At 39.2% G+C, this 24,976-nt stretch overlaps 1 protein-coding gene and 1 long non-coding RNA gene across 2 annotated transcripts; one reads left to right on the forward strand and one right to left on the reverse strand.

The window, feature by feature from the left end:
• The first annotated feature begins 7,184 nt into the window (after positions 1 to 7,184).
• Positions 7,185 to 12,760, forward strand: LOC149117757 (uncharacterized). The gene is made up of 3 exons (XR_016206214.1): positions 7,185 to 7,518; positions 7,614 to 7,699; positions 11,364 to 12,760. It is a non-coding gene; the product is annotated as an uncharacterized LOC149117757 (long non-coding RNA).
• A 5,740-nt stretch (positions 12,761 to 18,500) lies between these two features.
• On the reverse strand, positions 18,501 to 24,750 carry LOC110052455 (dehydrogenase/reductase SDR family member 7-like). The gene is made up of 7 exons (XM_089285655.1): positions 24,414 to 24,750; positions 23,225 to 23,349; positions 21,974 to 22,166; positions 21,537 to 21,583; positions 21,042 to 21,161; positions 19,943 to 20,106; positions 18,501 to 19,059 (listed from the first exon to the last, which is right to left on the reverse strand). The coding sequence occupies exons 1-7, from the start codon at positions 24,682 to 24,684 to the stop codon at positions 18,996 to 18,998; spliced, it is 984 nt and encodes a 327-aa protein (XP_089141781.1). The 5' UTR covers positions 24,685 to 24,750; the 3' UTR covers positions 18,501 to 18,995.
• Between the last annotated feature and the right edge of the window lie 226 nt (positions 24,751 to 24,976).

Raw genomic sequence — 24,976 nt, forward strand, 5'->3', positions numbered from 1 at the left:
CTTCTTCTGAAGGTAGCAGACTGCAGTGATTTAGTGGTAATCTGAAGTCCATGAGTAGTAAGGCAAGCACTCATACTTGCTGTAACTCTGTCCTGGTTACAAACTGGTTTAGTCCAGTTTGGCCTGTTTATTGTCTTTATCCTGTGCCACAACTCTCAGAAGCATAAAAAAGATCGCACTCTCCCCCCACCCCCCACCCTTCCCGTGTCCTGCGTTAGAATTAATGTCTGAGTTAGCGTGAATCATGCAGGAGCCAGTGAATTAGGAGTGAATGGACAAGTGCATTTTCAATGGTTTGTGGGTCAATGGGTTCATCGGCAAGGCACCTCACCCTCAAAATTTATGCTGCTTTCAACCCAAGTGGGGTACGTAACCCTGTGATGCTGATGAGCAATGTTTCCAGGCGAGTGTAGAAATACAGCTGGACCCTGCTAATGGCCAATAACCCCTATGAGACGTGCCTGCAGGGAATCATGGTAGTTGTATTCATGAAAACAAATATCAATGGCTAATGTAATGTAGGTTTTACTATCTGGTCCAAGATGATAAAAACAACTGCCATGATCCGCTGCAGGCATGTCTTAAACCATATTCTGCAACTAGCTTGCAAATGAGGCGAACGCGGGGAGTCTTCAAATGCAAATGGCATTAATCTGTTCTAAATGATATTCCCCCCCGCAGGAGCCTCGGTTGCAAGCTAGTTCCAGTCCAATACCGGGAATACGAATATGGTTTATTGGCCATTCCAGCTCGTTCAGCGGGAACTCCTCGCTATCAAATTACTCGGCCAGCTCATTTCGAACTTCTTTGGTGGAGCTGAAGGATAAATATCATGATAACAGTAGTTTAACGACAGTTCATATCAGAAAACACCTGGAACGTAACGTGACAAATTGGGGCTTTTCATCACTTTTATCTAATGTACTAATGTTCTCTTACGGCCCTTGTAATAGGCGTCGTAAGAACTTCACTAAGTACTTTCCATCATTTTAATTGCGCATTCATTTTCATAATAGTTATTTTCATATTTAATGCTGACCGGATTGTTTAGAATCTCCGCCATTTCCAAACTAAAATTTTTTTATTCCCCGAGAACTCGAAATGGCGAAGTTCGTCCGCACTCCTTGTCGTGTGATTAGGAAGCAGTATCTTATAGCCGAATCTCCCGATGAGAGGCCCCTAGCCATAAAATAAACCTCTAAGAACTAATTTTGACAACTTTGCGGCATGCTGCGAGCTTACAATTAACAACCCAACACAAATTATTTCGTAACTGTAAAACCTACAACTTGTTTCCAAAGTGCTAGATTTGATTTGCACGAGATATCCCGCGTTGCGCATTCGTCTAAAGCCAGCTTGTCGTATACGGCAAAGCTGTGCTGTTACAATCAGCCCTAAGAACCCCGGAAGGGGTATAGGGCGTAACCAGAACGTAGGATGGCACAGCGATATCCCGTAGCGAAATAATACTGCGTGTGCCTATAGCTATTGACGTTTTATGCCCTGAATCAGATAACATAAGTTAGTCTGAAAACGAACAACAAGTTAGAAAAACAAGAAACGGCTAACCCAGGATTTAGGTAGAAAACCTGGTCATGATGTGAAAAAGCGCCGCACCGTCCGGGGTGAATACAAAGTAAACGCAGAATGAGATACACGTTCAAGTTTTTTTTTGACGTAAAGAAAAGACCCCTTCACGCTCTGAGGGGCATTATGGGTAATCAGGGCAAGATTTCAAAGAAACAAAGCGGCAAAATATACGTTTTTCTTCATATTCCGTTCTGCGGTTCATTTTTCGAGAAGAAACTTTTGCTGTAAATAGAGAAACCCCTTTTTTACATTGACTAGCGTTTTTGAGTCGATTGAGCTAGAAATTAGCCTACTTATCAGAGTAACGGAGATGTTATTTTTGTGGCTTGAGCGGGTAAGACTTGATCAAATCATCCGGTTTTAACCTTAAAAAGATTCCCACGCCCACAACAATCACTCGATCGGCTCAAAAACGCTGGTAAACCTAGAAAAGGGATTTCTCTGTGAAATCAGAACGGAAATATAAAGATAAACTTTTGTTTTACGGCTGCGCTTTTTTGTAAATTTGCCCTGATTACCCATAATGCCCCTTAGAGCGTGAAGGGATCTACTGCTTTCGTTTCGTAAACTATTCGAATAGTGGCGATATGATCCAATCAGCGAAAAGTAGGTAGTTCTTTTTCTAGCCTCTTCCAGACGTTCAGATAGTTGGGGCACAGCGCGAAAAACTGCGAAAAAATAGGGGAGAGCTTTCTCTCGCCGCGCTTCTCCCCCATTTTTTCCCTCGTCGTTTTTCGCGCTACACCCAATTAACTCTGAACGCCTTGTAGAGGCTATCCATTGATGGGTTTCTGGTGGTAAAGCAAACAGCGGAATTTTTTTTTTTCATGAATTTTTTATTTTAATGAGCCATCACGTTCCTCATTGTTGGATAAAAAGGGATAAATAACAAACTAGGCGGGAAGATCCGAGTTTGTTATAATCACCTCGTATCCAATAAGGATAAATTCCTAAACTGGACGACGCGCATGGACATTTCAGTTTGATCTAAACGAAGTAATCGTCTAAAAATGGCGGGAAAATCTTTGTTTTTAATTTTTAAAAAAATTTTGATATTGATGCGTCGTATTAACTCACACGTATTGTGAACAAGTTTCCGGCCCTATCCCCCACTCGGGGGCAAGGAACTAAGCATTGTGAACAAGTTTATTTAGCGACGCTGGCTACAACGCAAAATTGCACAAAAATGCTTAGAAATGTTATCATTGTTGTACAGATTGCATATTTTTGCATCAGACCAAATAAAAGAGGAGAGAAACAAAAAAAAAAGTTTTTACTTTTTTTTAGCAACTTTTGAGCAACTTTTGAGCAACTTTTGACTTTTTTTTGGGCAACTTTTGAGCAACTTTTTGAGAAATTTCGGGCAACTTTTCGGGAAATCTCGAGCAACTTGTGGCAAGCCCTATCCTCAATAGACCTCCCCAATGAAACCTCCAATACTGCCACCAGCTAACCAGGAACTTGATGTAAACTGTGAACCCCCAACCTGGGCTGAAGTTGAAAAAGCGATCAAATCCCTAAAGAACAACAAATCAGCAGGCCTCGACAACATCCCTGCGGAGGTATTGAAAGCCGACATCAGTACCTCAGTGAACATGCTACATGGCCTTCTAATAAAGATCTGAGATCAGGGATACATACCATCAGAATGGAGAGAAGGGATCCTGGTTAAGATAGCTAAGAAAAGCGACCTTAGTTTGTGGAGGAATTATAGGGGAATAATGCTCCTGTCAACCGCTGGAAAGGTCTTAAATCGTATAATCCTGGAACATATGGGGGAAGTCGTGTATAGGATACTGCGGGAGAACCAAGCAGGCCTCAGACCATCAAGATCAGCAGCAGATCAAATAACTACCCTGCGCATAATCGTGGAGCAGTCGCTTGAATGGAGGACGGCACTCTGTATAAATTTCATTGACTATGAGAAAGCCTTCGATAGCTTGGACAGAAATGTCCTGTGGGACCTGATGGCCAACTATGGAATCCCCAGCAAGATCATATCACTTGCTAAGAACACGTATGAGGGAACAAACTGCCGCATTCTTCACTGATGAGGGAGGCTTAACTGAAAGCTTTGGTATCAAATCAGGCGTGAGACAGGGCTGCCATTTGATTGGATTATGAAAGAGACACTAACTGGCTCTAGAAATGGAATTTAATCGACCCTTGTAGACCAACTTGAAAATCTGGATTTTGCTGATCACTGAGTTTGGCACTTCTGGCACATACTCATACTCAGATGCAGGCGAAAACCACTAAGCTTGAAGCTTTCTCATCTAAACTAGGGCTTAAGATCAATACGGATTAGACAAAGACCATCAGGATTAATAGCAATGCGAGTGAGCAGATCATGATCAATAATCTCGGCATAGAAGATGTAACATCCTTCACATACTCAGGTAGCGTTATTAATATCACGGGAGGAACAGATGAAGACGAATTGGCAAGGATAGGGAAAGCACGCAGTACATTTAAAACCTTAGAAAGCGTCTGGAGATCCAGGAAATAACAACAACCACCAAAAATAGACATTTCAATTCTAATGTTAAGTCTGTATTGCTTTATGGGTCAGAAACATGGAGAATGACTGAGAAGACCGAGTCAAAACTACAGACCTTTGTTAATAGATGCCTGCGTAGAATCCTTGGCATCTACTAGCCTGCCACTATCATCAACGCTAACCTGTGGGAAACCACAGGGCAAAAACCTGTGAGACAGGAGATGACAAGCAGAAAATGGACATGGATTGGCCACACCAAATTACTGCCGCATTGTCCGACAAGCTCTTCATTGGAACCCACAGGGAAGTAGACGGAGACGGAGACCGCGCAACAACTGGAGGAGAAACACAGACCACACTATCCAGTCGAGAGGTCTTTCCTGGCACCAGCTGGAACGCCTGTCCAGGGGCAGAGGGGACTGGAGGGACTTTGTCAGTTGCCTATGTTCCGAGAAGGAATAATTAAAGACTTCAGATCAGATCAGATCAGATTAAGTCATACCGTCCATATATGGTGGTCCAGAGGAAAATGGTTCTAGGATGAATGACTGGATACGGAATCGTACAATGTTTTATTCGATCTATACGGAAGATACATAATTCTTAAGAAACCTAATAGCGAGCGATTCAACAAAAACAAATTAGTTACTTCTGTGCAGGAGCCATAATGTTCTGTGTCGATAACTAGTCAGACGTATTTTAGTAACAGGTCAACGAAACGGGTCAGCAGATCGAGCAGTAAAACACTACAGGTTAGCGATGTTCAACGTAAGGTACAAAACGCTTTATGACCTTTGTCTCTGATTTCGTGGTTTTGAAAACGTGTCATTCTAACTCAAAGATCAACTTACTTAGCGATTACGCCATCGACTGTCAATCACGCGACTATTCAAATAATTAAATGCCAATAAATGAAATTAATATTAATCAACGAAACATGTGCAAGGTTCACGTGTGGGACATTCGGAATAAAGAGAGTTCATGTTGTGGTTCTTGTAAATAGTACGGTCGTGTTTTAGTGTATTTTCGGTCTGCTACAGGTATCGGACCCCCCGGGGGCGGCTACTCTCTTATATGGGCTTTTCAGGTACCGTAAATCCTCGAATTAGCGCCCCACACCCTCCTCGAATAAGCGCCCCATCGAATAAGCATCCCTCTCATCGGCCAAATTTTGAAATAAGCGCCTCTCCATCACCCTCGCCCATTTTATGGACGAGTGCTGAGGCAACAAAATTGTACTTAGCTTAGATATTAGATTTAAATGGCATAACTCGTAACCAACAGATCGGACGCAGGATCGGAGCCGACAACCTCGGTGGTCGGTTCTTTCCAAAAGGAAGATACTGGAACATTTTGCTGTGTGGAAAATACTTCCTGTAAGTTTGCTGCTTCTTTGACCCCAGACAGTTTCCTTTTAAACATGTGATCTAGTTACCTCTGTTTGGTTCTGTCGAAGATTTATACCAAGTGGCACAATGACTTTCAAATGTCCGAGCAACTTCATTCTCTGGTCCAAATATTCCCAAATTAACCCATTTCTTCCTTCATATGTTGAAGCTCGCCATTTTTGTCTTTCTAACAACGGTTTCTTTTGCACGTGGTTTCGTCGAATTGCATAGAAACAACGCCGCTCCTACGATCAGAACCAAGAGAAAGTGTTGCAGAAATGTAGAGAAAGGGCAGCAACAGAAAATGCAGATTTATGCAAATTAAGGCCTTCATTCATTTAATATTTTTAACAGCAAAATTACCTCTACTGGGATAAAAAGGGAGAAAAAATAACAATTCCGCTAATGATACGTGAATTAATAACGTAAAAACGTAAGGTGAAAACGAGAGTTAATTCTCGAAAAAGAACAAGAACAAAAACTTCTCGAGGGGTCTAGTGAGTGAACACTCTAAATTGAGCCTGGCACTGTATATCAGGAATTGATCAGTATGGGAATGCACACTATCCTACAAAGTTTGGTGCTTGTATCAAAAATCGCACAACTCAAGTGTTATGCCGCCGGACTAGAAGGACATATATCCGAGTATATTTTTAAAGTCAAATGGAGGCTATCCAGTTTATTACCCTTCATATATTTTTCACAACTTGTGCGGGATATGCCAAAATTGGGGAATATCGCCCGGATATTCCCCAGTTTTAGCTAAGGCATATTCACTCACGTTACGCGTTTGGACTAATCGCATGGGAGCGAAAATATTTGTTGGATAATAAGACGCTACAGGCTGCGGCTGGAAGGGTCTGACCGCGGCTGGAAGGACCGAGAGGGAACTGGCTGGTTGCATTCACCGAGGAGGGAAAGGGAAGGCAGAACTAATGGGGAACGCGAAGGAACGCAAGTTGGTGTAATGCACAGCTTCCTCATTGATAACGCAATTAAGTTACCGTTACAGAATACGCGAATTTATCCATCAAAAACACCGCAAGAAAATCTCACAAAGATATACATGATGGTCTGAATGGGGGTACCTCGATAACACTAAACTCTTAAATTTTTGGCTCTGTAAGACGGAACAGTTAAATTTTAGGCATTTTAACACTAACAGTAAAAAATTCTCTGTAACAGTAAATTTTATCCAGAAGGAAATAAAAACCTTTCCAAAAAGGGCAATGTTATTTTATTCAATATATCAAGAAGTTTTCGGCCGACGATTCCCGATCTTTTCGGAAGATTTCCGAAGATTTCCCAAGACAACCGAAGGTTTCCGTAGACTACCGAAGAAGTACAGAGACTACCAAAGATGTCCGAAGACTACCGAAATTTTCCAAGAAGAATCCTCTCCGCTTCTATAGAAGCTCACTAGAACTTTGACAACATCAGAGCAGAATCCACTCGATGCCGATGCCGCCATTGCCGCCATGATGTTTTGACGCTGACCAAAGGATCATGGGCTCCTGGCACGGAGTAGCTCCCTAGTGCTACCCGGGCTTCCCAGAATAGACAGAATGCTGTTGCACATTGGGTCGAAAAAAGAGACTACAGAACCTTTGAGAGGCTTTGAGCACGGGCTCAAAGGTCGTGAGTGATTTTATTACCGATTTTCGTAGAGCAGATAAGAATTTACAATGCTAAAAGAGTATGGGGCTCTATGGGGTTTCCAAGAAAAACCCTCCAAACACTCAACAGTATTTTCTCCAGAAACAGCAAACATTAAGAAATTGGCCAATTTCACAGCAAACACTAAAAATTATGGTCGAATAACACTAAACGCTAAACCCCATTCAGACCTTCATACATGGGTGACTATTTCAGTGCGCAGTGGGGCTTCTGCTAGGGAGGGGAGGCTAAAGAAACACTATTCCACAATGCCTATCAACATGGTGTTTTTTTCGCTGTTCCACACGTGCAGTGGTTTCGACCTTCGAGTGTATTTTGGAAAGGGAAGCGTATTTGACTACGATTTTTACTAGTAACTTCTTGGTAAGTAAATCAGCTTTATTATCTTACGGAAACTGTTTTGACATGTGGAAGTCATATTGTAATCAGGTCACTTTTTCTCAATTCTAATAATTTAGGTCATAGAGAGGGAATGGAGCGAGAAGTCGCCATGTTGTTCTTACACCCGGGTTCATCCAGGTTCATATATATGCTTTAATATGAGGTAGGTTGTCTTTGAAATTATGTACCGTGAACTCAGCGTTTTCATACTCTCAGTTCCTGTAGTTTCTTGTCTTTTTTTTGTAAATATAGTAAGCTTAGTATTTATTAGTTCTTCTTCGAATGTCCAAATCGTAAGAGGCTTGTCGGCCAAGTCAACGGTTGTTACCCGGTCATATATAGATCATATTTTAAAGCTAGCTTACATTCGGTTGACACAACGTTATCTGAAACCCACGCGTATATAAGACCTTAATAATTATTTATAGAACAGCAAAGGCAAAGGTTATTTCCACATGGGTTAGGTAGACTAATGCAATACCCAAATGGTTGCACTTGGTGTGTGTGTGTGTGTGTGTGTGTGTGGGGGGGGGGGGGGGGGGGGGGCAGGGGTACTCCTGCAAATTTTGGATAGACGTGTGCAAGCGAAGAGTCGTAAACCCTGACCCTACTAAGGTGGCTCAAAATAGTTTCCAACACTTAGATTTTGATGGGTTGTTCTAACACTCTATGACTCGATGCTACAATCATGACATCAAAAAACTGCCCAATCATTGATGAACACATTGTTATTATTTTCGTGACGCAATAGGTTACCATGGTAACGGCATGAACTCCTAAAAACACCCTTAATTACAGCTTTGATATGACAGTTTGGCCGATACAGCAATCCTTTAAGTGATAATCTTTACTAAGCCATGGGATTTTGAAAAGAAATCGTTTCGACTTTTTTTTTTACGCCTGCAGAAAGCCACAGAATTACCCAACAAGCTATGTGTTAAATGTTTTTCTTGTTCTTTAACCAAACTTTCACACACGCGGCAGAGTGAGTTACTATTTTTAGTAGCCACAGTTTATTTTAGCAAACTTGTGATATCATGAAAAAACGTATTAATTAATGAACTAGCGGCAAAATTTAGAACCACTGAAAAGTTTGATTTAAGATCACCAAAATAAGTCATGTAGTTATTTCAAGTTATTAGTGCTCATGGCACCAAATATTGCCAACAAATCGTCACTATTAAAATTTTGTCTACTTAAGACATGTTTATTTGCAGAATTAGCTGAATAGCAAAATTTGCATAAACGAAGATTTTTGTTTTATATAAATAATTATACGCTGCACTATCAAACACTATTGAAACACTAAAACATAGTTATCAGGAAAAAAATAATCTCTAGGGAAAATCTAGATTCTCAGTGCAGATTTTTGCATTATCCGTGCATTTGTCATGCACGAAGTCAAGCACGGGGGGAAGAATAGAAGATCATGTTTCATGTTAATGTATGTAGAACAAACTTGACAAAAACTTAGAGCTTGAAAAATAAAAAGCGTGTTGTGCAAAAGGATATTTTTCTGCAAGTAACCCTCTTAATCAACCAAAAAATAGAATGTTACAATCAGTCGCCTGCTTTACCACAGGGCTTATTTGCACACGAGAAAGCTGAGTGCCCAGCGGGGTGACCAGTATTTTTTGTTTAGTCGCCCAAGACCAAATGTTGGTCACCTGAGGCTACCAGGTGCCGCTAGAGCACAGCCTTGACTGCAGATAGGGTTCAGAGCCACCTTAAATTTGGCAGATCTTGTTTTGATATCAGCATCCTGGTCAACTTACTAGCAACTACTCAAAGTGTTAACTTGTATTCAAATCATATTTTGTCTCAACATGTTTTCTTAGAACCTAAAGATGTCCTCAAGTAATTGTAATTGAGAAATCATGTTTTAATGTCAACATTCTCAGGGTTCTCAAAAAATCTGGCTACTTCGATAGCATACGTGTGCAAGTTGAAAGGAGTATTTTAGGGAAAACAAAAGATTTTGGATTGTGGCTGGAACTTGACTGTTGTTGTCTCAAGATAGTCAAGGCTGTAGCTAAAGAGGGGGCATGGTGTTAGGGTGTGGTGTATGTTTTCAGTAACGCTAGTGCTGTAGGGTAAAAATTGAAAAAAGTCTTCGTAGTACCTATTCTTGGTGTTTTGACCTTTTCCAATATTGTTGTTATTTTTTTGTATGGAGAAATGTCTCTAAGAGAATGCATAAAATAGCAATTCAGAATCTCTCAATTTGAAAATTTTCTGGGGGAGCTGACCCCAGACCTCCCTGGAGGCTTGTCCCTATGGCACTTGAATCAGTGTCGACCGTCTACTTCATCAAACAAGCCCTCTACTTCCTTAATTAATGAGATGCCTGCATCCATATCGACAATTAGTATCACCCAACTAGTGGACTAATGCAAATCCTGCATTTTAATTGGCTACGCTACTAGAGGTCTATTAGTAATAGTTCTTGAGTAGCGAAATTGGCGCAATCGAGCGTGACGCTTTTCCCAAATAAATATTTCTTCAACTTGCATTTGCTAACTTTATTATTGTCTTTTCTGTCCGACTAGTTGGGTGATACTAAAACAATTAGAACCTTCGCCCTCAAGGGCCATGGTTCAATAGCCCATTCGGCTTTGCCTCATTGGCTATTGACCCATAGCCCTTGCGGACTACGGGTCTAATTGTTAATTATCATTTGACTCCAGATGTTACCAACCAATCATGTTTTATTGTGAGCATCCTTACTACAGGCAACAGATGACCTCAAAATTGTAGCTGAGAAAATTATTTACCAACTGGTCTAAACATGTTTTCTGACAACCAATGGCTCATATCAGCAAAAGGCCAAGCTGTCTTAAAATATTTGGAACTTTAGTAGCCCTTCAGAAAGGGAAAAAAGGCAGGAATTTTATTGGTCCCAAATGAGAAAAATAGTAATAAGCTTTTCGAGTTTTCTCTGAGAGTTTTTGCGTATGGTGAAAGAGATTTACTAGCCAGCAAATAGATGCCGGACTCTGCAATTCTATTAGAAAATTAGAACCAGATAATAATATTACAAAGTTTCTTTTTCAAATAACAGCTGAAATTTGTTCGAACATCCTTGAAGATTTAGAACTTATCTTTATACAGCTTTATAGTAAAGATACAGATGTCTCAGCTTTCTTTGAAATGTGCCTATGGTCAAGAGATTGTTCGGTTTACCAGTTTAGCTGGAGCAAAAGTAATTTCTTAAGGGTTGTTGATGTAAGTCTATATTTGTCTCTCTCAAAACCGAAGAACAAATATAAATGTACATGTATTGTAGACACTAAAGGGTCAATGTTTTTATATGTAACCATTGCTAAGGCCAGTTGACTTGCACCTGGGCTACTGTTTACAATGTTTTCACATAGAGAAACAAAAACAACAACAACAGGTTTTTGCATCAAGTATTGTCACAGGTACAATATTGTCATCAATTTTATTACTGGCATTTTAATTGTCGGCTTCGAAACCTGGTCTATTATCAGTTTTCAAATTGAAATATTAATTCCTCTCTGTTTAAAGTAATCAGCAAATATGTCATAGCCATTATTAATTTAATAGTTACTGCAAATAATTTTGACCTGATGAAGAGATTTGCTGATCCATTATTTCAGCTAAGAGATCAAAATCTAGTTTCTCCTTACCAAATCAGTACATTGTCAAGCCAGCAGGTGATGAGAATAAGGACGGAACGCGGTATCCAGTGTATATAGAATAGGATGAAGAAAGCTTCATGTAGTTGCAACGAAAGTGCAAAATTATTACAATACAAAGCTTCAGAGTGATATATATATATAAAATTGTTGTTTTCTTTCTTTCAGAGTTTCTCAGTGACTGGACGATTGAGGGAAGATACATGTAAACACAGAGATAAGACAAGATACTGGAGGCCATATTAGGAAGACAGGACACTTAGGACAAGATATAGTATGCAAGGGACGAAAGTAAGGCAGAATGAGAGATTGCGAATTTTTTTTGGAAACCGAATAGTAGGACGTGTAGGATAGGATTTTCTTCATGGGGTAAACGTAAGGAACAGCCATGTTTTCGTTACAATTAAACAGAACACGAAGGCGATCTATAAGAATGAACTGGCCCCCAAAAAATTTAGCGACGTTAGGTTTTGTAGAAATTGTTTCGTCAACTTTGCTTTAACAAATTTTAGGCCAGTTTTTATCTTTTTCCTTTGTTCATGATGCGAGAGCTTGGAGGATTGTGTGACTGACGCGTCCGTGACTCTTGAGCATCAGTGGTGTTGCGTTACACTAACGGCCGTTGAGAACACATGTTAATAAGGCTTTGTGCGGGTATGTAAATAGACGGCGTTGCAACAGGAGATTCAACTGTGAATTAAGCAAATAAAGATTGTAAAGTGCCATTTGATATTTTGTTGGCTCGTTTAGACAAACAGCAAGGCAGCAGGGTACCAAACGAGACTTTATTTTCTTTATTTTCTGTGTTAGCAGTTGAAATACGGCAACATTTCCTGAATTTGAATAATTTCGTGCATTCTCAACAGTCGTTAGTGTAGCGCAATACCACTTGTTCAATAGTCACGTACGTTTCTATCATATGATCCACCGAGTTTTCGTATGTTGAGCTTCGTAAGTCTTGGATTTTCCTTGGAAAGCAAATTTTTGTTGGTAGCCTTCGCGTTTAGACGCTCATCTTTTTGCTAGTTTTCATTCACGGACTAATTTCAGATTTGATTGTCTTGTTTTTCCAAAATGTCTCAACCAAAGGCGTTTTTAAAAACTTTTCTTGAAACCAGAAATTTAAAACAAATTTCGCTGCTTTTCGCAGTTTTTGTCAAGTTATTTCAAGCGTATTCCGTCTAGTTAGTTTTTTTTTTACAAATCATTGTTCTCTTGTTTATTAAATGTTTTATAAAATTGTCTTGACTGCCTAAATTTATTCTCAGAGTAACCCATGTCAAAATTTTTAATTTTCCCGCCAAAAAACTTAGAAAAAATACAGGCGCTTTTAATACGCATGCGCCAATTTATTTTTAAAAAAATTCTGTCAACCCTCGTTGAAGATTTTTATTTTCCCGCCAAATAACTTAGAAAAAATACGGGCGCCTAAAATACACATGCGCCGTTTTTTAAAATTTTTTCCGAGTTTATTTTTTTAATTACTTTCAATTATTACTCTTAACTTTTATTCAATAAAGTCTTATTTAATTCATTGAATAAAGGTCATAAATACAACATTCAAACTGCGTTTGTCTTCTCTTGTTTCTTTTATTGACATCAATTAACTTTAATTAAACAATGACAAATCAATAACTCACAAGTATTCTTTAATTAGTTTATTGAAATTAAATTAAATTAATTACAAAGGTGTCATCAAAAAAATTCCCCTATATATACTAAGACTTTTGGCGGGAAAATTGGAAAAAATTTGCACAGCGTTTCCCCTAACAACTTTTTTGACAAAAATTTTAAGGGGGTACCCCCTTGAATTTTTCCCGCCAAAAAAATTTTAAAATATACCATCTGGAACACAAACTAAAGAAAAAATTTTGATTCCAATCATTTGAGTTTTTCAAAGAAAAAAAAAGATTTTGAATCTAGTCAATATTTGTTTGTGTTGAAGATGGTATATTCCATGACGATATCTTGACAAATAGTCAGCCGTAAAATGACGAGCAGCTAGAAACCTATTTACAGAAATGAGAAGAGCAAGTTAAAATTTCTACAACTGCAACGTTTCTACACAACATTGGGAGGGTGGAAACATTCTAAATCGAAATACTTAAGAAAGTATATATAATCGTGTAACTTGAGCCCCAACTATATAAACTCTCAACTATAACGATTCCAAAATGTCGCTGCCTTCTCAATGTTGTGTAGAAACGTTGCGGTTGTAGCTATTTTAACTGGCTCGTCTCACTTCTGTAACTAGATTTCTAGCTGCTCGTCATTCACAGCTCAACTATTTAACCCGAAATCATCATGCAATACATTTCAAGAAGGTAGCAAAGGCAAGCCATGAACCCTATAGTTCCCGCGAAAAAAAAACACAAACTTCAATCTGACCTTAGCGTTTGTGAAATTTAGACCTTCCGTGACGTTGAGTAAAACCCGACAAATTAAAGGCCAATTTAAGAAAACTGCTCATGGCTTGCTTCGTTATCTTCTAGAAATTACTTCCAGCGGGGTGTTAAAGATTAATGTCTGGTCATCAAGCTTTCAAATTCATCACTTTATATCCTATGGATTCTGTGGAATACTTTTATTTAAACTTAATCATTTGCGAACGAAAGCGATAGCATTTTAGAAGAATCGGACAATTGAAACTACACTGAGCTTTGAAGAGCAATTAGAGCTAATAGTAAATGTTTAGTAATTGTCGTCCGTAGCAAACGATAGCGATAAAATTTAGCAAGAATCGAACGATTGGAGCTACGTTCGTCATAATAAAATAAAATGTAATAGTCAACCCAAAGGATAGCGATAAAATTTTAGAACAATCAGACAGTTGGAGTTACGTTCGTGGTAATATTGAATACAAACGATAGCGATAAAATTTTCTAATAGTCAGACCACTGGAGCTACGTTTTGTAAACGAAAGATGCAATATGGAATACTTTTAGTAAAATTGTCTGTCAGTTTCCGACGAAAGAAATATGATTTAAGAAAAATCAAACAAAAAACAGATTTTTTCGTGAATATTTTCGGTAAAGATGTTTGCCAATCCAAATCGGTAGCCTTATCATTTTAGAGAAAGCAGACAAATGAAGCTACATTTCTAAAACTTGATATATTTGATGGTGCAAATGAAAGTCAAAACAATTTGAAAAGCGATGAATGGAAAGTGTTGCTTGATACCAGACATAATTCATTACAACCTCGCTGGAAGTTAAGCAAGAGGATATATTTGGTTTCTGATTGACCTTTTTGCGCTTCTTCCCCTTCCGAAGAAACAAAATTTACACCGAACGCATTCCGTACAGTATCTGCCGATAAATCTAGTATTTTCAGCATACGAAGATCAATCCAGAAACTGTGCCAATATCCTCTTCTAGAATTATTTATTTTCAAGATGGCTCTGCATGTTAATACACAGTAAACGTCATAAAATGTTCGCGCTTTTTATTGTAGCGCAAAGAATGAAAAAAACAAAACAAAACAAAACGAGCGAACAACCGAAAGAAAGCGTGAAATGATGTGTTGTGATCATGTCAACAAATGTTTCAAATATTCAATAATTAACTTCAATAAAGTGGCCAACAAATTCAGATTTACAAACGAATCGTTGACGATTCCTGGAATAAGTTACAGTGTTGCAAAATTTCAACTGAAATAAGAAACGATAGAAATTGTTTTATAGCTGTATTGAACACTTTTAATTAACTTCAAGCTGCAGCATTTTATGATCAATTGGGTCATTAATGAATTCTGAACAAGGAAATTGTTTTTTTTAACATACACAATTCACATCAGATGAATCAATTAATTCCCGGCCGGGGCACCGATTTTGGTGATGATTGATTCTGATTGATTCTGATTTTGGTGACCTTTCTGGGAACAGTAAAGTAAAAAATATAAATGTTCACGTCTATTTCAATTTAATTTCGTATCTGAAAATGCCAAGATTTGAAAACTAGAACTAATTCTCTGGCATGCAACATAATGTTTGATAGCTTAACTGAAACAATTTTCTACGACCAGTCATTTAATGTTGCTTTTGAGCACGGACATTGCCCTACAACAGACAATTCACATCATAAATTGAAACTAGGCCTTCGTAAAACTTGGTGCTGAATGCGATTTTGGAGAACAAGACAATTAAAAATCAAAACAGAATTTGTTATGATTGACATGATCACGTGACCAATAGCTACTATCACGGTTTGATTTCAACATGCAGCGCCACCTTAAAATAATTTTCAAAGGTTGTCGCCTAGTAACTAGTTCTCAAACTTAGGTGAGTTGAGCGATTGTAAAACAATTTGGATCTTTAATTTCAAACAAAAAATAAATAAAAATAAAAAATACTCGACTTTCACAAAATGCACGTAGTAACGCATGCAAATGCCGACCGATAAAATTTAATTTAATCTGGTTGATGATCGCTCGAGCAAAGAATGAAACTCCCCACAATTTGAAAACGTGTTCTAAATGACAACTCGAAAGCGGTTGAAACCTTTCCGTCATGGCAGAGTTAAGTAACAATCCGGCTACCGAATTTAATTTTTTTCCGCGCCAGAATGTCATTCGAATACAAATACTTCAGCCGAGAAAAAAAAAAAAAAGATTTTAAGCTACGTGGTTTTGAACTCAATTGTATCTTCTCTAGTTTCAAGACTGCCATTTCTTATCGGAGAGATTTCAAGGAAACCAAATTCTCAAATGCTATTTTCACTGAACTTGTCTTCATCCTTCCTGCTTGAATCCTTTGATCTGCTCAAGCCTTGCTGACTTTCCTGTCTTCAGGCGTATACTCCCTGAAAATAGAATAGATGAAAATTGCGTAAGGAGCAAAGCCAAGCGTGGAAACAAACGAGTAAACGAGGAATGAGCGAATTCACTGTTGAACAAGAGTGCGCGTTGACACTTTCATGAAGAAAGCCAAACTCTCGTCGAAAACACCGCTATGAACCTAGTGTCTCGTATGGTTCCTGAACTAGCTTCTAACGTACGTTTTGCTCTTTTACGAAAACCATACGTTGTTCTGAAGTTCAACACGACTGAATGTAAACCAACTCTGGCAAGTGCACGTGGTAGGACTTGAAGCCGGTATTTTTGGCTGAAATATTACCTTCGAAGGTAGGATGCAAAGAAAAAGATACTAACCATTGGCAGAGATGGGTGTCAACCGACTTCTCTTCCCCAAACGTCGACGCCATTTCTTCTTCAAGAATTTGCTTCTAGTGTAGAAGGGAACAGTACACACCTTACTCCGACAGCAGACATGTCAAAATGACAAAAAAGCACCTCAGATCAACAATAGTCATCATGAATATGCAAAATGTGATTAGACCAATCAGCTAACAAATAGGTCACAAAGTTTTAATAACAACACTCTTTGCACGCTTTTCTTCTGCTACAACTTTGCATTTCTTTTGTTTCCATGGAGCCCACGTGAACCCATATGGATGAACAAACGAAATGGTCATTTTTCAAACGTAATTAAGCTTTTTTTTTTTACAGTTCTTGGCTGCCTATCCCTCAAGTTTATTTTGAAAATGAATTTGGTAGCGTTCATTTTAAGATTAAAAAAAAAACTGATTATTTAATCGTTAAGTTTTTTCTGTCCCACGATCCATTCATCCTCATGCTACACTAAAACCGCCATAAGGGCCGATACAACTTACGTTGAGGAAAGGAAGCCAAAAAGCAAGGTCGTATGAAAGAAATCCTTGTTTTAAATTTAGCTATAACTAGCTGTGTTTCGTCTTTGGCGGGAAATACGCGAGTTGACCACGTGACATAGTTAGTCCTTGTGTGACTAGTGCCAGTTCCAGGCGCAGGGAGTCGCGAACTTTCAGTGAAATATTGCACAAAAATTTGACGAACAAAGAAAACTTCTGCTCTCCCCATCACCGCTTTGACAAAAATGCAAAAATGACAAAAACCACCAGGCTACGGGGTATTCATAATGAACTAGGTTCTTATTTATTGTTATTGTTATTATTGTGATATAAGGCACGACAAAACATACACGAGGGAGCGCAAGTTGTAACGTAGGAGCAAACAATGGGGGAACAGACAGCTTATGCCCGGGTAACATCGGTAAGGAAGCCACGGGCAAACCAAAAGGGGTTAGTACAGAGTCGCGCATAGAGGAACACACCTGGAAATACACAGGAAACGCAACGTGTAGTGGAGAAGTAGTGGGGGACATGCAGCAAATGCACTGGGAACGAAGAAGGAATGTGAGAGCAAGCGGCAAAAGGGAAGCACCGGGAGGTACGTTGTTACAGACCAGAAAATGTTTTGGGGAACTCACAGCGACTACAAGAGGAACCCAGGAGGGAGCTAGCCCAAAACTAAACCCAGGGGGTGGGAAGAAGCATCCACAGTTTTGTATACCCGCCGGAACGCACGAGGCAATATATGTTGGAATACAATGGAAACAGGGGGGAATGATCGGGGAGATAAAAGCACAGGGAACGAATTGCGAATGGGAGCGATAAATGCATGGGGAGCCCGCAGCGGATACAGGGAGAACAAAGAAGGGAACCAAGGGGACGGAATAGCGATGTACAAGAAACAAAAGGGTGGAGTACCATTTGTATATACCAATAAAAATACGCGTTTATTTTTTTATCTCATAGACGATATCCAGAAACTCGAACTTTTAAAGAACTATCGCTATAGTTCACCAAAGAGTCTTTCCCGACCAAATATAAGGAATTTTGAATTTTCAGTGTTGGCAGCGAGTTCTTTAGTTCTACACATAACATGATTTACTCGCCAAGAGATTTGCTTTAATGGCAATGTTTCTTTTGTGGATTAGTTAGACAGTATGCTTTGCAAACCTACATACACTGGTACATAAAATAATTCAGGGTTATCCCCAACATTTGAAGAAGACAGAGTTCTAACAATTTTTAGTGGCCACTCAGTAATTGTCCTGTTGGACATCCCCGACTCTGATTGGTTCTCTCACTGTTCAAACAATAGAGTGTTTCTGTCGAGGAGCTATCGGCTGATAGTTGCCCCTTGGATATTTGATGTTCTTAAAACAAATAACTACCCGAGAAGCGAAGCTTCGCGGGCAAATATGCCCATGCTAGTTAAAAGAACATCAAATTTCTAAGGGGCAGCTATCAGACCGATAATTTCGAGACATATACACTCTATTGTCTTTATTGTTTACCGCAAAATTTTCTTCCGCGCGCCGGTTCAAAAATCAAATTGAATTATTTTCATCTTTTTAGATGAAAGGCGTTACTGACCAAAATTAATGTAAAATTTGAAAAACAAAACAGACAAAAACCTACTAAATGCAATTTCAGTTGTTTATTTTTTATAAGCCCGCTTGTTTACAAAAAAAGTTCACGGACGAGTACTATCCATCCGGGTATTTTCCTCGGACGAGCACTATGGGCTGATAGTGTCTCCCTGCAAATGAACACCATCGCGTCACGTGATCAATTTAAACCAATGAGTATCGGAAAAAATACAGTTGTGAACTATAATCACTGCTAGACAACGATAACACGCGCGCTGCTCTTGAAACTGACAATTATTCTTATTCTTAAAATGAATACATAAATTGTAGGAACGGTGATTAATCCAATGGATAACGTCTTCCACCTTTGCAAAACTGCGCTTTGTATGTTGTATATCAAAAATTATACTACCATCGGTGAAAGGTCTGTAAAGTTGTGCATGTAGGGCTGACCAGTGGAGTCACATACAGAAGGGGAGAAGGTACAATGTTATACTTTCACCAAAGTTCTACATTCCATTTTCCCAGGTCTATCACTTGTTGGTTTCTTAGGAAGGTTTCGTGTTCATTTTAAGTCTTCTCATTCTTTCCATTAGGAACTTCTTAGAAATCCTGGAGATAGAAAAGACATTACAATAAAGTTTTGATAGATATGCTAGAGCATTAAAATCAAGGTACATTTCCCTAAAACCCGGGGGGGGGGGGGGTTTGACACCCATATTAAAGGGGTGGGGATGCTCCCATCTCGATTTGGAGTGTACATTGTGGATTTCAATGATAGCATTTATAGTGTTCGGAACGCAACTCCGATGTATTTACCCATCACGGTATTTTATTATGGGTTGCAAGCGATGGTAAGTTAGATCAGTCAGGTATGAGATTTTTCAAATTTCTTCATTGATGAAACAATCGATGACAATTTCGCTCTGGTAAACTCCATTGAGAATACGATCACAGTACATGATGGGGAGGTTGGGTTTAACTCCATCGAGTAGAGACACTCTGTACAAATGGCTTAAATTAGCATGCTTTATACATCCTAAGCCTCGCGTCAATGTTTCTAGGCAAAGGATTTTTCAAATGAATGCGAGGCTTAGGATGTGTAAGTATTGTTTTTCAAGTTTAGGCACCATTTACAGTGGCGTATCTAGGGAGGGGCCCAGGCCCTCCCTCATCCCCTTATTTTAGAAAAAAAAAATAACCGAAGGAAGAAAAGCCGGCTGTGAGGGCAAGCAAAACAAAAGGCCCCCTCCCCCTCCCCCCCCACCCTTAACTCAAGGTCTGGATCCCCCACTGATTTATGTAAAGGCTCTATACAACAGGTTTCCTGTATTCTGATTGGCTGTGTCTTATATGGCATGGTATAAAACACAGTAACAAGTGGCGACCATTATTGTAGTATCAGTAATGTTTGATCATAACTACATTAAGTATTTTAAGTATCTGTTTAACAATCATCACAAAAACCAAACTTGTTATATTGAGCAACACATACCATCTATAGAGGTTTGGCAAGTACTGGTTTGTGTACAACATTGGCAGGAATGGGTCTACTGAAATCCAAACTTCATCCAAGTTGTTTGCCATGCCTATTACCATTAAATGTGCACAGCGCTCAGCCGACATCTCTTGGTGCCGTATAGATAAATCTTTAGGCTCCTGTAAGGGCAATAGCCTTGAGTCACCAGAAATTTATTTCATGATGTGACAAAAACTGAAATGGTTACAATTACATGATGGCATGAGAGAGTATGGCATGAAACTTTGTGTGGAGACACAGTGGCCTCATGGTTAGTGCGCTTGACTCTGGATCGAGCCGTCTGGGTTCAAGCTGTGGCTGGGGACATTGTGTTGTGTTTTTGGGCAAGACATTTTACTAGATCACAGTGCCTCTCTCCACCCAGGTGTTTAAATGGGTAGCCGTGAGTTTAATGCCAGGGGTGTCCCTGTGATGGACTGGCATCCCTTCCAGAGGGGAGTAGAAAATACTCTTAGTTGCTTCATGCTACTGGCCTGATGAGCCACTTGGCTCGTATGCTGACTTTACCTTACCTACCATGAAAGTTGTTGATACTTCTTAATTGTGACAAAACAATTCAGCCATTCATCCCTGCCCATGCCTGCCTGACCCCCTCCCTCCTTCTATCCACAATCCATCCATCTGTCCGTCCGTCCATCTGTCCATCTGTCCGTCCATCCGTCCATCCGTCTGTCCGTCCGTCCATCCATCCAGCCATCCACCTCCTGTCTGTCTGTCCATCCCTCCATTTGTTCATTCATCCCTCCGTCTATCCGTCCGTCTGCCCGTCTGTCTGTCCATCCGTCTGTCCGTCTGTCTGTCCGTCCATCCATCCAGCCATCCACCTTCTGTCTGTCTGTCCATCCCTCCATTTGTCCATCCATCCATCCATCTATCCGTCCGTCCGTCTGTTCGTCCATCCATCTATTTGTTCATCCACTCACTCATTCATTCACTGCCAGTAAGGCAGACTTACACCATACCCTGTTTCTAAGGACCAATCAAAAGTCTAACATGTTTAAATGCAATTGCCGCGAGTCGTATAGCTATCAATTAAAAAAATACATTCTCTTACATCATTGATGTTCTCGGTGAAGAGATTAAGAGAGATGTTTGACTTCACAGGTCCTGGAAGAACAGTCTGTACGTGAATGTTGTGTTCAGCCAATTCCAATCGTGCAGTATCAAAGTAGCCCTACCAAAAAAATAATCAGGTCATAGGTACCATGCAGTTTTCTGACCAAGGCTTAGTGTTGTTCCCCCATAAAGTGGCTACCTGTGACTCCTAACTTCGCCGCTTACTCATGTATGTTTGCCCAGTGTTTTGTGTTCTTCCCAGCAGAATTGTTCAAGCTAAAGAGAGACTGTTTGCAGTCTACCATGACATAGCCATTTAAGAGGAAGCAAGGAGATGCAACAAGAACTAGAAGTCTTAATTTGACATATTTCAAAGAAAAATAGGTAAAAATAATTATGTTGTTATGCGATGTAGCCATTATTATCTTGAGAACTGTAATTCCTCACATTTGTTGCAGAAATTTTTAATAGCTGTTTGATCCCAGGTACATACCTGCAATGCATGTTTACTGGCACAATAAGTTGCCATAAAAGGACCCCCTGTGAAGATTATTAAAAACAACTGCTCATGTCAATAATTATGCCATATAGTGGTAATCATGATTACCACAGATTTTATAACTCACAAAATATCTCTACTACAGGTAAAACACACATATAAGAAACCCAACAAAACAATTAAATCATCAACAATCTTCAGATCTGTCAGAAAGGGATGACCTAGCTGCCTACTTACTACAGTACTGAAGCTGACAAAGAAATTCAAGGGGTTTTTGGTTAATTAAGTCCTGCAGTTTGGGTCATCACAATCACGTTGACTCTTTCATATATTAAGAACCGGTTTTTCTTATAAAAAAAAGGTTTAATTAATTGTACTAGCTCACTGATCAAAGGCAAATCAAATTCCAACAATTAAATTAATGATATTACCAATCTTTCCCCCAATACTGCTCACCACCACAATCTGCCCCTCATGACGTTCAATCATACGCGGGAGAACTGCTTTGGTCAAAGAGATGGGACCAACAACATTTAAATCCAAAAGTGCTCTATCCACCTCTAATGATGTTTTTTCCACCAAGGCTCTCTGTGACCTAGCAGCATTGTTCACCAGAATGTCAACCTTAAGAAAAAAAAATTACTTTCTTCATGTCTCATGTCATTCTACAGTATCTGTTGAAATATTATTATTTTAATTAATACATGGAATGTATCAGAGTCATGTAATTCCATGTATGAGAAAAATTATTTGATACTGAAATGCACCTATCCCAAAATATATTAATTTATTTAAAGGAGAAGGTCACTCCAAGAAACGTATATTTTTTGTCAATACTAATCAAAACCTCGCACTAAGTTAGTAGCCACTCACTGAAGTTTCAGCCTCTAAAGTGCAGGTTTAATCCTTATGAAATTCGTCTCCAAAGATTACCCCAAAATTTCACATCGTTGCTGCCATTTTGAACAGTACTCAGCAGCCAGGCCGCATTTTCGTGATGCCATTCCATCCAAGAGATTTTGTCCATTGGCAAATGGCTTCTGACAAGCCTTTTAACTACCACTCTGGGTTATGGATGCTCTTGAGCCCTACTATTTTCAGCCAAACATGCCCCAAACTCCGAAAATGATAGCAGTGAAGGTAATTAAGGCAAAGACAGAAAAGTAAGCTTTTTGGAGTGATGTTCTCCTTTAATGTCATCTTCTAATTTTGCCCAGGCTTTGGTGTATGTTGCTCTCTTTACTCATAGTCTAAGAACTCCAGGCTTTTTCCAAACTCCTTTCCAAAACATTTGTTTCAATTATATTTTGCAGATATTCAGTGTAACCAACAAAGTATCAATCGAGTCACCCTCAATCGATACCCTCAATGGCCACTTGCTCGATGCTCGATTGACACTCCCTCGACACCTTGATCGAGAGTCAACTAATTTTCAACTGATGCACATGAGTTGGTTGACACTCACCCGACTATCAACCGACTGTTGATCAAGTGTTGATTGAGCTCGAGTGTTGGCCAAGTATTGATCAGGATGTCAATCGAGTATCAATTGGGATGTTGATCAAGGGTATCGATTGAGAGTATCGAACAACACTTGACTGCGAATGCTTAACATAATCCAAATTTCCTTGCTAAACAGTCAAAAGCTCTGACTTTTCATTAATCAAGAAACAATACCACACCTTTCCAAAGTGCTTGAGGACATCTTGTACCAGTTTTTCATGTGTGTCAAATTTTAGCAAGTCCAGAGGAAGGACAAGAATATCTTGATCTTTTTTAAATGAGGAATCATGAGTAATGGCAATTGCTGAAAAAAAAAAGTTATATTTCAAGAAAAACATTGCTAAGTTTAATTAGTAATAATAATAATAATAATAATAATAATAATAATAATAATCAACTTTATTTGCTGAGGGTAGCACACAACAGTGATAACTGAAAAACCAGTCAGGCCCTCATATAAAGGGCAACGATGACAGGTTAAAAATTAAATATATAGAAACTGATTCTCAAATATACAATGATTATATAAAAAAAACTGAGATATGAGATACACTAAAATATTAAAAAGCAAAGTATTAGATCAAGTCTAACAATTAAAACAAGAAAACTGAAAAATTACACATTCACATGATAAAATGGTCCAATCCCTTATAACTGTCCATAAAATGTTTAAAAATGGATTTTTTGAAGCTTGTAAGGTTAGGTTGGTTTTTGATATGGGCAGGTGTCATATTCCAGAGGTGGCTAGTCAATACTGAGAAAGACCTTCCACCCTCAGACTTCCATTTGAATTGGGGGCAGACAAGGTTTAATTGACCATGCCTGAACCGTTCTTCCGTTCACGTCTGCATTTCCAATAAGCATCTGGGTAAGATAAGACGGGCACTCCCCTAAAATCCATTTATACACCAATATTCAGACTTAGGATCAGGTTGCACATTCCCACCCAATTTTTTGGGAGTACCCTCTCTGGTGGGAGGGGGGTTCAAACACTGTGCTATTGTCATGTTGAACTCAATTGAATTAAGTTTGACTAAAGCACAACTGCACTGTGTTAATTAATTAAGCCTTATCATTATATGGCTTGTGTTTGTAGACGATATATAACGCGCGCTCTGATTGGCTAATTCTAGGGCATTATAAAATTCTCCCGTAATTTAATGCCGATTACGGAACTGCAAAAACAAAGCAAAAAGCCATATAATAAACAGAATATTAACTTCGAACGTTCCGTCTTTACAAGAAAATCTCGCTTGGTCAATACGGCAAGGTCTCCGTTCGCGTTTTTACCTCACCGTCGGTAAATAATGTAAGGAGCTACAATGAATACCCATCGTGCCCAAGTTATTTTACCGTCATTTAACTTACCTGCACAGTTCTTCTTGACTCTCTCTAATTCTGCCTTCCTTCTCGCAGACAGTACTAATTTGCAGCCATATTTAACCAGTTCATAAGCCAAATATTCACCGATACCGCTCGAAGCGCCGGTAATCCAGACCACTTTGCCGCGCAAGGCAACCGCTGGATCTTGACCGAACTTCTCATACATCATCAATAGAAAATCACCATCTTGGAATTTGAAAAGTAAGAAACAAACAAGAGGAACAAGAACTGCAGCAATCAAGAAAAACCGGCGCATTACGATGACTTCATGTGCCTTTTTATTACTGCAGTCTGTACTGCAGTAATTTTAGAAGACACGTGACCAGTCCGGGACAAAACAAGAACAATATTGGAATAGGAATCGGGACCAAGGACTAAGGAACGAAAGGAATATTGGACAACGTAAAGGTATTGAAAGACGGAACTTTGGTTTTAACCAGGAAGTATCAAGAAACGTGCACAGTGAAGCTGTAAACTATTGCCAAGAAATGGAATGAACAAGAAATGGAATGAACTATCAAATGACATTAGGATAAAAGTAGGGGAAT

The sequence above is a fragment of the Orbicella faveolata genome, unplaced genomic scaffold, assembly GCF_042242905.1.
Source record: "Orbicella faveolata isolate gen_17 unplaced genomic scaffold, um_ofav_v1 contig_1, whole genome shotgun sequence".
NCBI lineage: Eukaryota > Metazoa > Cnidaria > Anthozoa > Scleractinia > Merulinidae > Orbicella > Orbicella faveolata.